This window comes from Microcaecilia unicolor, chromosome 1, assembly GCF_901765095.1.
Source record: "Microcaecilia unicolor chromosome 1, aMicUni1.1, whole genome shotgun sequence".
Classification (NCBI taxonomy): domain Eukaryota; kingdom Metazoa; phylum Chordata; class Amphibia; order Gymnophiona; family Siphonopidae; genus Microcaecilia; species Microcaecilia unicolor.
This window is the reverse complement of record NC_044031.1, coordinates 682,144,522-682,158,176: the sequence shown is the minus strand read 5'-3', so window position 1 is coordinate 682,158,176 and position 13,655 is coordinate 682,144,522. Positions and strand designations below refer to the sequence as shown.

The following is a 13,655-nucleotide window of genomic DNA, read 5'->3' as shown; positions in this document are numbered from 1 at the left end:
AGCCATGTCTTTTTCACAAACACAGATACACCCTAATCCACTATAGAATAAGTAGTAATATTTAAACTTTCTATTTAGACAAAAATTAAACTGAACCCCAAGATGCCAGACTCTGCATACAATTCAACACCACAGAAACAGAAAATGACCCCTAGTACTGTGCAAAATATAAAGACAGCAGATGTAAATTTGAAAAAACTAACAATACCAATCACCACTTTACAAATTAACAAATAGAAATAAAACAAATACAGAAAATAAAATAATCCCATTTTATTGGACTAATACATTTGGCTCCAGAGGCCAAATCTCCTTCCTCAGGTCAATACAGTATAGTACTGTTACAGTATCCTAGCCTGACCTGAGGAAGGGGGTTTTCTTCTCTGAAAGTTAAGTCGAAATGTATTAAAATTAGTCCAATAAAAAGATTACCTTACTTACATGTTCTATTTATAAACATTTATTACCACAGCTACAATACTATATCCTAAAGCAAAAAAAAATAAAAATATATATTTATTTACAGTTTGTCGTCTCTGGTTTCTGCTTTCCTCATCTTCTTTTCACTGTCTTCCTTCCATCCAGCATCTGTCATCCAGTGTCTGCCCTCTCTGCTGTCCCCTCCATCCAATTTCTGCCCTCTCTCCCTGCTCCTTCCATCCACATCTGCCCTCTATCTCTGCCCCTTCCATGATCCATCCACCATCTGCCCCTGTCTGCCCTCTCTCTCTCCCCCATCCATTCACTGTCTGCCCTTTCTATCCCTGCCATCCACTGTCTGCCCTTTCTCTCTGCCCCTTCAATCCACAATTTGACCTCCCTCTCCCATCCATCCGGGGTTTGCCCTCCCTCTCGTTACCCCATCCAGGATCTGCCCCTCTCTCCGCCCCTTTTTCAGTCCCCAGTTCCAGCCCCACTATCCCACCAGTCCCCCATTTCAGCCCCAGCCCTTTTCTCCCACCCGTCCTGAGCTTCAGCCCCCCAGCCACTTCTCCCTATCCCGTTTTCAGCCTCCAGTCCCAGTACTAGCCCCCTTATCCCACCTACCCTCCTTTTCAGCCCCCAGTTCCAGCCCCCTTCATCCACATGCCTTGTATTAGGGCCCCCTTTCAGAACCATTCTCCCACCTGACCCACGCATGGCCCCATTTTCCCACCAGCCCCAGGCATGGCCCCCATTTTCCCATATGGCCACTTCTCAGACCCCAGTGCCTGCCCCCTTCTTCATCCGAGAAGCCCCTCCCCAGTCCCCTTCTCCCATCCAAGAACCCAGTCCCCTCCCCACCCGTCCCCTTTAACCATCCAAGAACCCCCTCCCCACCCCCTTCTCCCATCCGTGAACCCCCTCCCCACCTCGTTCCCCCCATCCAAGAACCCCAGTCCCCTCCCCACCCGTCCCCTTCTCACATCCGAGAACTCCCTCCTCAGTCTCCTTCTCCCATCCAAGAACCCCAGTCCCCTCCTCACCCGTCCCCTTTAACCATCCAAGAACCCCCTCCCCACCCCCTTCTCACATCTATGAACCCCCTCCCCACCTTGGTCCCCTTCTCCAATCCAAGAACCCCAGTCCCCTCCCTACCCGTCCCCTTTAACCATCCAAGAACCCCCTCCCCACCCCCTTCTCCCATCCATGAACCCCCTCCCCACCTCAGCTTTAGAAATGTTAAGTACTAGTCTCCTTCCCATTTGAGAACCCCCTCCCCACCCTTCCCCCACCTGAGAACCCCCACCCCAAACACCCTTCTCCCATCTGAGTCCCCCCCCCCCAACCTACCTACTAGCTTTGTTCTCCTGTCCCCACCACCCTCACTGGCTTTAAAAAAAGAATTTGGAAGCGCCAGAGGGACAGGCAGCACCTCGTGTCTGCCCTCCCTGCTACTAAAAATGTCTTCGACGTCGTCATCATTGGGCCTTCTCACATTGAGTCCCGCCCACCCTCGCGGTAATTGGAAGTTACCTCAGAGAAGGGCGGGACTCAATGTGAGAAGGCCCAATGACGACGTCGAAGACATTTTTAGTAGCAGGGAGGGCAGACACGAGGCGCTGCCTGTCCCTCTGGCGCTTCCACAGTCTTTTTTTAAAGGTAGGACAGGGTGGGAGCAGCGGGTGCAGGGCACCCCCCACCCGCTGACAGCCGGGGCGGACCGCCCCCACCACTCCGCCGTCGCGCGCCATCCGAGGGAGGGAGGGAGGACTGGAACTCGGGCGGGCGGGGCGACCTTAGGCGCGCCGCGCGGGGCCCTATGCGGCCGCCTCGGTCGCCTCGCCTTAAGACCGGCCCTGCATATCAGTACCCGTTACCCAATACCTACAGCAACCTGTCCAGAGATAGTGCTACTGGGTTTCTCTCTGATTGGGTATGTGCATTGGATGGAGGAGTAGTCTAGTGATTAGTGCAGTGGACTTTGATCAAGGGGAACTGGGTTAAATTCCCACTGCAGCTCCTTGTGACTCTGGGCATGTCACTTAACCCCCTATTACCCCAAGTACAAATAAGCATGTGTGTGTGTATATATATATATAACATGTAAACTGCTTTGAATGTAGTTGCAAAAATCACAGAAAGGCAGTATATCAAGTCCCTTTTATTTCACAGTTTATAATCTGCTCTATCCTTCAAAATAGGGGGTGTACAGGTGTAGCCTACATACATAATGCATAAAATAAACAAAAATAATTTTGCTCATGTCATCAGATGGATTTGCCAATAACATGCTCTGAATCTTGAAAACATATTACTTTGAATTAGCTTTATGGATCACCAAGTTCCTGATTTTGTTTTCTCTTCAATTTTGCTGTCTGAAGGATTTGTGAGCAACCTCTTTCCCTCTTCCCCCTTTTCTCCATGTTTTAGCCTTTCCCTTTCTTCTTTATCCTAAGTTTGTGTGTCAACTTTCTTATCAGTTTTAATGGTATTGTTTTCTGGTAATTTTATTAATTTTTATAAATGTAAACCGCTTTGACCAAATTCTGACAAGGCGGTATATCAAATAAATAAATAAACAAACATAGCTGTACAAAGCTATATGTATATTTTCAGTAGTGGCATTTGTAAATTTACTGAACAAACAATAAACACCAAGAGCCTTTAAAAAAAAGGAACAGATCTTTAATTCATGGACCTGAGATGGGCCGTGTTTCAGCGCACAGCGCTTCCTATGTCATGGGTTGTAAAAGCAAACCGAGGGCAAATTTGCTAAACCTAATACTGGGTAAGTAACTATTATAGCAGCTGATAATGTAAGACACTCAGTATCAGCATTAATGCATAGTGCTTCATGAGCTGGGTTTGCAATTTTGAATTTTCACAGATGACATTCAATTTTTAGTTCCAGTTGATGATGTTGCTGAAAGAGGATTTGATAAATTAAGAGGAGTATTATCTGTGATTCGGAAATGGATGTTTGATAATCACTTAAAATTGAATGACATCAACGTGCAAATTTTATTCTTGGCCAACCAGTTGGATTCTAGTTTTCCAAAGGAGTTTGTTTTTGAGGGAGAATCTATTCTGTTGGTTAACAAAATGCGCAACTTGGGGGTAATAATGGATACCACTCTGTTATGAACATCATGTACTAAATGTGATTAGAAATGTGTTTTGTAAACTGAAAACAGTGTGACATTTGAGAGGTCTACAGAGTCCAGACAATCTTCGTACAGTAGTACAAAGTATGGTTGTTCCTAGCTTAGATTATTGCAATGGTTTGTTCCTGGGTATCAGGAAATGTCAGATCAGGGTGCTGCAAGTCACCCAAAATGCTGTGGCAAGGGTATTAGGGGCTGTAGGTTGCTTTAAGCACATTAAACCTGTGCTGAAGCCACCACATTGGCTGCCTATGGAATACTGAATTCAATTCAAGATCCTGTACCTGATTTTCAAAGGGTTACATGATAAGATATCTACTATTCTTACTGTCAACCTGTGTGTTTATCAGCCAAAGAGACTGTTATGTTCCATGAATTCTGCTGTTCTACATGTACCTTATTGGGATGTTAGGTTGGAGGAATTTCGGCACTCAGTTTTTTATATCACAGGGCCACAACTTTGGAATCAGCTTCCTTTGTGTATTAGAGAATTGCAGGGTATTGGTGGGTTCAGTAAATCATTAAAAAATTTCTGTTTCATCAGGCATACAATGCACACTAATGTTTACTGAGGGGGTTCTTTGTAGTGGGGACTTAGATGCATTTATGTTATATTTTGATTATGAGCTGTACTTCTGTCTTGTTTAGGTCAAGTTTATGTTAATGGCTTAGTTGTTATGTACTAGATCTTCTTATTATGCCTGTGTTTGTTGTGCTCCACCTACAAGACTATGGATAAAGCGGAATATAAATTTTTAAATAAATAAAATAAATGGCAGCAAAACTAAAATGTCTATTCTGAGTGTCTTAAGGTGCAACTTACAGTCACTTACTCAGTATTGGGTTTAGCAAATTTGGCATCTGTTTGCTTTTATGACCTCTGACACAGGTGCTTTGCGCTAAAACACGGCCCATATCAGGTCCATGAATTAAAATATTTATTTGTTTTTTTGAAGGCTCTTGGTGCGTTTTGTTTGTTCTGTGTTTCTTGTGCTGTGACCCTCTCTGTGTTGCTGACGTGTTAATTTTTCTGCCATTGAATATTTCTATAAATCTGTAGAACCACTGATCCACTCATAATCTTCTACCATGTGGATGTAGTACAAAAGTTGCCTGCTCATGGAATCATCATCTTGTGTTCTGGATAACGTGCACTCAAAAACATGCTGTATGAGAAACACGGGGATATGTCATTTAACCATTTAAGTCTGTGAAAGGATCAGTGCTATGGGCTGCAAACCAGGGAAGCCAGGGTTCTCAAATCCCATTGATGCTCTGCTTAATCTTGAGCAAGTTACTTGCTGTAACCTTCCATTGCCTAAGGTACCCTTTAATTGTAAACCCTCTGGGGACAGGAAAATACGTATTGTACCTGAATATAACTTGTCTTGAGCTACTACTGAAAAGGAATAAACTAGATCCAAAAAATTCCCTTTGCTATTTTAAACAGGACAGAATAATCTCACCTCTGTATTATTCCATGCACTGAGTTTTTCCCAGCTTTGAACAGGTTCCAGGCCGAAGAATTCCCGTACATTGTTATAGGTGGAGAGCCCCAGATCACGCCCTCGTTGGATACTCATAGCCACGAAGTCTGTCCGAGAATACTTCATAAACCCATACCAATAATCTGTTAAGAACAAATTAGAAGAACAATAATCAGATTTAGAATTGTCCCAGCTACCTATAATGGCATTTCATTATTAGGATATAGGGGAAGAATGTTTTTATGTTGTTTGTTGTTAGTTATATGAGTTTTGTTATGTTCTAATTGTGATTCTGTTGATTTTAATTATATATGGTTATTCAGCATGCTGCCTTAAGGACTTAACACAGCCTAGCAGGCGAAACATGCATGTTGGACAGTTTTGAGCCCCTAGTCCGAATATTTATAAAAATAAGTGTTTAAAATTTAATCAAAATGATTGCATAGAAGCTGATGAAGAATTTGGTGCTATATAAATTGCCAAAAAAAAAAAAATAATCATTGGTTAATAAGCACCACTGAGGCAAAAATTGAAAAAATTGAAATAATTGAACAAATTATAAAAGTAGGAGAATGTGGTGGAGATAAATATATAAGAAATAAGTGTCTACCATGTAGTTCTGCCATTTCTTTCCACACTTCAGAGCAACAGGTTTATGCTACGCCAGCCCCTCTCTTCCAGGAAGGCCATAGAGGCTAAGCCTGGAGCAGAACTAAGAACAATACTTTGCTCCCTAATTCATCCCCACCTGTTTCTCTTGCCCCTAGCCTGCCCACCCCCTTCCACAGTTTCAATCCCTTTTTTGCTACAAATTAAGCCCTGAAACAAAATATATATCTCTGGTATTTACAGCAGTCTTCCCTGTTTGGTATAAGGAATTTGCTACAGTTCCTGCTACTTCAGTCCCATGAGAGTATAGACAACAGCCAATGAATAACGGAGGTACTCTAAATTTTCTCCATTTTGCTAAGCATTCAAATGTATATATTTTATTGTACAAAATCTATGCAACTTTTCTGGAAACAGAACATCCCCTTTCTAAGAATCTCCTGGGAGGCAGCAATGTTGAAATAAAGGAGAAATCTGATGTAGGAGTGACAGCATGCAAATGAATTTACCTCTTACATCTTCAACTACAATGTTATCCTCCTTTTCTGCTATTTGGGAAGACATTCCCAGTAACAGTTCATCTATGTCAGTGGTGTGCTTTAGGTTTGGGTTCTGAAATGAAACATCACAATTGTAATTAAATGAAATGAGCACTCTTGAAAATAATGGTGAACACGTTCTGAATCAGCAGTGTGATCTGATTGCTTAAAATTGCATGTAAAGTCTGTCATTTGGTAAAGCTGGTGAACCTCCATAAGATACTTGTAAACCCCTATCATAGATTCCTCCCTATGACAGGGAAAAGGCCACCTTCAGAAGCTAGAATGTTGGAAAAATCTTGATACAACCCTGGAACGAGGATTCTGCATGGTGGAGAGAGCATGATGCTCCTAGACCCATGGAGATCATGTACAAGCCTCCTTGCAGTTAGCATTTTTCCAAAACCAAATGTTTAGTGAAAAAAACAGTAAAAGTATGGAACAAATAATTCAAAAATCCTTTTCCAGAATTTTAGTCTCTCCACAACACACAATCAAAAATAAAGGAAAAAGTACAGAGTAAGGAAAGCAGGAATGCATATATTGATACAGGGTAACACACTAAGGCAGTGGTCTTCATGCTCAATCATTGAGGACCTTCAAAAGGTCAGGTTTTTAGGATATCCCTAATAAATATGCAAGAGAAAGATTTGCATACAACAGGTATATAGGGGGAGATTCTATATATTGCGCCTAAAAATTCAGAGCTGAAATCAATGCTGACTAAGCTTATCTCTCTCAGGCACATTAGCAATATCCTGAAAACCTGAGCTACTGGTGACCCTCAGGACTGGGAGTGAAGACCCCTGAACTAAGGGGTTGAACTAATACAAGCCTAAAACTTGTGAGCACTGATGACAGCTATCAGGACCAACAGAACAGTAGTTCAAGTCCTGGGTATCCTTTCTGGCCTTCCATGTATCCAAGACTTTCCCAGCATTAGATGGGATTCCCTCTTGTTCCTCAGAAATAGTTCTTTCCTTTTGTTGAACTGGACACTCTCTAAAGGTCACACCCACAGAGAATGTATCTACTTCTCACTTACAAAACTGGATACGGTTCACAGCTGAGGATCTCTAGCATGTCATTAGAAATCATTGATCAATGGTCACCAACAGTTCTGCAGAGGGTTGAGTTTTCCTTCTTTTGTGAGGAAAAGCTTCCCCATTTCCACAAAGCAGTAGAAGACATGGGAAACAAGGTCACCGTGTCTATGAGAAAAGACAAATAGTCCTCTCATTGAAAAAAGTGTGACAATCAGAAGTCTTTATTAGGAACAGGCCTGCTCCTCTCAACATACACAAAAAGCAGCAAATATGAGTTATCTTGTTGGGCAGACTGGATGGACCATGCAGGTCTTTTTCTGCCGTCATCTACTATGTTACTTTATGTTACTTCCTTGATGTCAACTTCTTCTTCTGGCTCTTGGAGACACCAATATAGATTAACAGGAAAAGGACCCTTCCTGGAGGAACGGTCATGTCAGTCATTCTGTTACTAACTCTACTCTCACTGCTGGAAATTCTGTGATTGAAGCCTAGGGTACCTTACAAACAAAATTGGACCTTTGTTGCAGATTCCTGCGTACAATCTGTAGGTATCAATTGACAACACCATTACTTTATATAGAGCAAACTGCTTGCTGCACATATTTAAGCAGTACCTTTCCACTGAAAGATGCAGCCTGGTGGTTAAAGCAGCAGGCAAAGAAGTAGGAAAGCAAGAATTTAGGTCCTCCTGTACTGCTTATAACCTTGGGCAAGTCACTTACTCTCTGTTGCCTACTCTACTGTACCTGAATGCAGCAAGCCTTGAGCTACCATTGAAAAAGCATTAGCTAAATAAAATTTAGCAGGTAGCACTGTAATCATACAACTTCATATATGCAATAGCAAACTCAAGGGTATTTCATTACCTCACGGTTCCAGTAACTATTGCACATACGTAATGCTGGGTAGAGGTTATTGCTATTAATGTCTTTCACGTTCCGATAGCTGCAGTTCGTATTCCTGAATGAGTCAGTAAGAAGGAAAAGAAATCACACATACCGTATACATACATTTCTTCAAACAGTTTATACATGGCAAGAAAAAATAATGTGGCCACCTTAGAGTTCTTGCGATACATTTGAGGAGGGAGAAACAGAGAACTCCAGTTTCACAAACATTCCTTTTAAGGGTGATGGATTCCTGGCACGGAAAGCGGCAGGCAATATGGTTTTCTCAAAACATCTCCATACTGCAGATGGCCATTTTCATAAACTTGGAGCCTTGACCTGTATAAATGTGTCCCTTAAGCTAAAGGTCATGGCCACCATTTTTGAGCAGGAGCCACCAACAGCAGGAGTGAATGGGGTTCGCTTCTGCCCCACTTAGCCACTGGACCACCAAGAAATGTAAACTAGGTCGGGGTGGGGGTGGGAGGTCCTACTGGGACGGAAAATATTTGTTGTTGGGGGAGGGGCCAGAGGGGCGATCATTTTGGGAAGGAGGGAGGGATCTAATATCTCCTTATATGGTTGCTGGCTCTTTCCTGATTCTGCCCATGGACTGACCCGGCACTATCCACACAGTGTCACACCAGTCAGAGGAGATTTTCAGTGGCACTGTCTGGTTAAGGGCTGCCAATTATCAAAAGATGGCCTATTGATCAGGGACTAAGCGGATAGGAGCATCTCCTGCCCACTTAAACCCCTTAAAAAAAATTTATGCTAGTAACTTTGGGCTCCTTTTACCAAGCTGTGGCAAAAGGGGGTCGGCACTGGCATCAGTGTGGTTTTACACGTGTGCTGAGGCCCCCTTTTGCTGCAGCTGGTAAAAGGGAAGTCTCACCTTCCTGCAGGAAATGGCCATGTGGCAAGTAAAGCACTTGCCACGCGGTCATTTCAGGGAAGCCCTTACTGCCACCCATTGAGGTGGCAGTAAGGGCACTGCCCGATTACTGCCGGGTACACTCCGGCGCTACAAAAATAAATACATTTTTGTAGCGCCGGAAATGACAGCACACTAGGGGTGGGAAGTACCACCAGGCTGCTGCGGTAACGAGTGGTAAGCCCACGTTGGGCTTACTGCTGCTTAGTAAAAGGAGCCCTTTGTTTTACTGGAGGGAAGAGGTTCTTTCTGTACCTCATGAAAACTCCTGGAGGCAGCATGGTAGCAATTGATTGTATTGCTGCTGCTTGAAATTCAGGTGAAATTCCAGGATCTACATATTGCTTGTATCCTGCAAAAGAGAGGTAAGTTTTAAACTATTGTACTTGGAAATGCAGTCTTCATTGCTCTGTGTATTCATTAAAATTCAACTTGCATCTTACCAGGAACATCACAAAGCAAAATACATTCCATCTTGATTTGTCAGTTCAGAATGTAAAATGTAATTTACCATTTTCTTGTCAATACTGAGCAATGATAGAGCGATTGCAATGACATTTGAGAGATATTATTGAAGATATCATGCAGCTACAGATGGGACACTCACATACCACATATAGTGGTATGTAATTTTTTTTATTGTCATGTAGACTGATTTTTTATATGTTTATTTAAAACAAAAATTATTTGTTGTATACATAATTTACACATCCTTTGATTTTAGGTTGATGGTATGAAGACTAGATAATGCTTAATTTTGAAACGTAGTCCTCCCTGATGCAGCCTTGAGTGCACAAAAAATAGGTTTTGTCATGATTCAGAGATACAAGATTTTCTGATGTGCAGTGATTATATTGAAACTAATTTGATATGTGGGGGACTTGGTCCCTGACCTCCAGATTCTATATAGGTTGCCCAAAGTTGGGTGCATATATCTGGGCACAGATCACAAATCCACATGCAAAATAATTAGTTAATGAGCCATTAACAATAATTAGTGTTAATTGGCTGTCTATTCTATAACATGTGTGCAATTCAAAAGAGGTGTGGTCATGGGAGGGTCAGAGATATTCCCAGAAATTAGGCACAGTGTTATAGAGCAGGGTTATTTATGTGCCCAAATATCATTAGTTGCACACCATCATTTCCACAAGGTTTCAGCAGGCGTTACTCCCAAAGTTAGACATGAGATCTGTACTAAGTATTCTGTAAAGAGCGCTCCACACATAAAAACATAGAAAAATGTAGGCAGATAAAGACCATATGGCCTATCCAGTCTGCCCATCCATGCCATCTACTCTCTCTATCACTCCCTTAGAGATCCTATGTACTTGTCCCAAGCTCTCTTGAATTCAGATATTGTTCTCGTCTCCACCACTTCCACTGGGAGCCCGTTCCATTAATTCACAACCCTTTCTGTGAAGAAGTATTTCTTCAGGTTACTTCTGAGCCCATCCCTTTCACCGTCATCCTATGCCCCCTCGTTCCAAGTTTTTCTTCAGTTGAAAGAGACTCACCTCCTATGCATTTATGCCACATAAGTATTTAAAAATCTCTTTCATATCTCCTCTCTCCCACCTTTCTTCCAAAGTATACATATTGAGATCTTTAAGTCTGTTCCCATACAGACTCTTTGACAAAGACCACTGATCATTTAGTAGCCACCCTCTGGACTGACTCCATCCTGTTTTGAAGGTGCGGTCTCCAGAATTGTACACAATATTCTAAATGAGGTCTTAGTCTTATACAGGGGCATCATCACCTTCTTTTTCCCACTGGCCATTCCTCTCCCTATGCACCCACTCATCCATCTAGTCCATTTTAGGATCATAGTACTACTACTACTACTTATCATTTCTAAAGCGCTAATAGAAGTACGCAGCGCTGTACACTTGAACATGAAGAGACAATCCCTGCTCGACAGAGCTTACAATCTAATTAGGACAGACAAACAGGACAAACAAGATAAAAGTAAGGATGATAAAATAAGGTTCTGAGCAAGTGAATAAGGGTTAGGAGTTAAAAGCAGCATCAAAAAGGTGGGCTTTTAGCTTAGATTTGAAGACAGCTAGAGATGGAGCTTGACATACCAGCTCAGGAAGTCTATTCCAGGCATATGGTGCAGCAAGATAAAAGGAACGGAGTCTGGAGTTAGCAGTGGAGGAGAAGGGTGCAGATAAGAGAGATTTACACAGTGAACGGAGTTCCCGGGGAGGAATTTAGGGAGAGATGAGAGTGGAGAGGTACTGAGGAGCTGCAGAGTGAATGCACTTATAAGTCAATAAGAGGCGTTTGAACTGAATGCGGAAACGGATAGGAAGCCAGTGAAGTGACTTGAGGAGAGGGCTAATATGAGCATAACGACACTGGCGGAATATTAGTAGTGCAGCAGAATTTTGAACAGATTGAAGAGGAGAGAGATGGCTAAGTGGGAGACCTGTGAGAAGCAAGTTGCAATAGTCTAAGCGAGAGGTGATAAGAGTGTGGATGAGGGTTCTGGTAGTGTGCTCAGAAAGGAAATTTTGCTGATATTATAGAGAAAGTAACGGCAGGTTTTAGCAGTCTGTTGAATATGTGCAGAGAAGGAGGAGGGAGGAGTCAAGATGACCCCAAGGTTACGAGCTGATGAGACAGGAAGTATGAGAGTTTTATTCACAGAAATAGAGAATGGGGGAGGAGGAGAGGTTGGTTTAGAGGGAAAGATGAGAAGCTCAGGTCTTGGTCAGTATTTAGTTTCAGATGGCCCGAGACATCCAGGCAGCAATGTCAGACAGACAGGCAGGCTGATACTTTGGCCTGGATTTCGGCTGAGATTTCTGGTGTGGAGAGGTAGATCTGGGAGTCATCAGCGTAAAGATGATACTGAAAACCATGGGATGAGATCAGAGTACCAAGGGAAGAAGTATAGATGGGGAAAAGAAGAGGTCCCAGGACAGATCCCTGAGGTACACCAACTGACAGTGGGATAGAAGTAGAGGAGGATCCACTAGAGTATACACTAAAGGTACGTTGGGAGAGATAAGAAGAAAACCAGGAAAGAACAGTGCCCTGAAATCCAAGTGAGGACAGCGTATCAAGGAGTAGGCTGTGATCAACAGTATCAAAAGCAGCAGATAGATCAAGAAGGATGAGGATAGAATAGATACCTTTGGATCTGGCCAGGAACAGATCATTAGAGACTTTATCAAGTGCTGTTTCAGTTGAATGAAGGGGGCGAAAGCCAGATTGAAGTGGATCAAGAATAGCTTGAGATGAAAGAAAGTGAAGGCAACGGCGGTGAACAGCACGTTTATCTTGGATAGGAAAGGGAGGAGGGAGATGGGGTGATAGCTGGAAGGACAGGTAGGGTCCAATGAAGGTTTTTTAAGGAGTGGTGTGACTACGGCATGTTTGAAGGCATCAGGAACAGTCGCAGTGGACAGTGAAAGATTGAGGATATGACAGATAAAAGGAATGACAGTAGGAGAGATAGTGTTAAGTAGATGGGTGGGAATAAGATCAGAGGAACAGGTAATTAGTTTCGAGGAGAAAAGAAGATGTGCAGTTTCCTCTTCAGTGATTTCAGAAAGGAAGAGAAGGAGGCAGGGATTGGAGGGTTGAGAGAATGGACTGAGGGAAGGAGAGGTAGAGGTGATCACATGCAAGTCCTGCTTCTCTTTCGTGCACAAACGTTTTTCACCCCTAAACTGTACTGTTCTCTTGGGTTTTGCAGCCCAAATGCATGACCCTACATTTTTTAACATTAAATCTTAGCTGCCAAATTCCAGACCATTCCTCTAGCATTGCTAAGTCCTTTCTCATGTTATCGACACCATCAGGGGTGTCTACCCTATTGCTGATTTTGATATCATCCGCAAAGAGGCAAACATTACCAGAACACTCTTTGCGAATACTAGTTTAGTGCAGATTTTCCCGGTGCTTAACTCTGGGTATCATTTATAGAACTGCCCCCCGAATGTATCTTTAGAAACATTTCTATGAACACACCTTTTTTCCTCAATACTTTGAAGAAATACAAATGGTAATTCTTTTTTCGTTTTATGTTTTTTTTTAATTTTGTCTTTTTTTTTTTTAGCATTTTGTTTATATGTATGATTATCTTAAAGCATGCATGAAATACGTGACTTTTGAACATTTCACAGGCTCCCTATTACGCAATTGGTGAGTTCCAAAACCTGTTGTGTCCATTTTTTTCCTCCAAACTGGGTGACCCGGGATATTGCGTTAATGCAATCATCCTGGTCCCGGCACACAGAAGTAGGAGCAACCAGACACAGAAGGTAAGGGAACGGGCAGCCCAAATGCGGGGGTAGAACGAGTGGGGGGTAGCTAGTGTGTGAGGAGGGGCATCACTGCGACAGCCTAGGTGGGATGGTCTTGCTCAGGGCCTGGCTGTGTCTCTCGGCGGTCCTGCTATGAAAAACAAAATATATATTTACTTACCAGCATAGATGGAGGCATTTCCCTGTGCAAAAACAGGCAGCCACTCATAAAGTACAATATTCTAACAAGAAAAAGAAAACAAGAATGAAATACTAGGTTTTCTCAAATCAAGTTATAAGT

The 13,655-nt window shown here is 42.7% G+C and overlaps 1 protein-coding gene across 2 annotated transcripts in view; it reads right to left on the bottom strand.

Moving 5' to 3' along the window:
* Positions 1 to 13,655, bottom strand: part of LOC115458080 (dual oxidase 1-like) — a 98,628-nt gene that overhangs the window by 58,762 nt on the left and 26,211 nt on the right. For both annotated transcript variants that reach the window (XM_030187899.1, XM_030187906.1), the window contains exons 8-12: positions 13,536 to 13,596; positions 9,348 to 9,444; positions 8,138 to 8,231; positions 6,193 to 6,295; positions 5,054 to 5,217 (exon numbers count right to left, since the gene is read on the bottom strand). In XM_030187899.1, the coding sequence (XP_030043759.1) occupies positions 5,054 to 5,217; positions 6,193 to 6,295; positions 8,138 to 8,231; positions 9,348 to 9,444; positions 13,536 to 13,596 (519 nt within the window). The remainder of the gene's footprint in view (positions 1 to 5,053; positions 5,218 to 6,192; positions 6,296 to 8,137; positions 8,232 to 9,347; positions 9,445 to 13,535; positions 13,597 to 13,655) is intronic.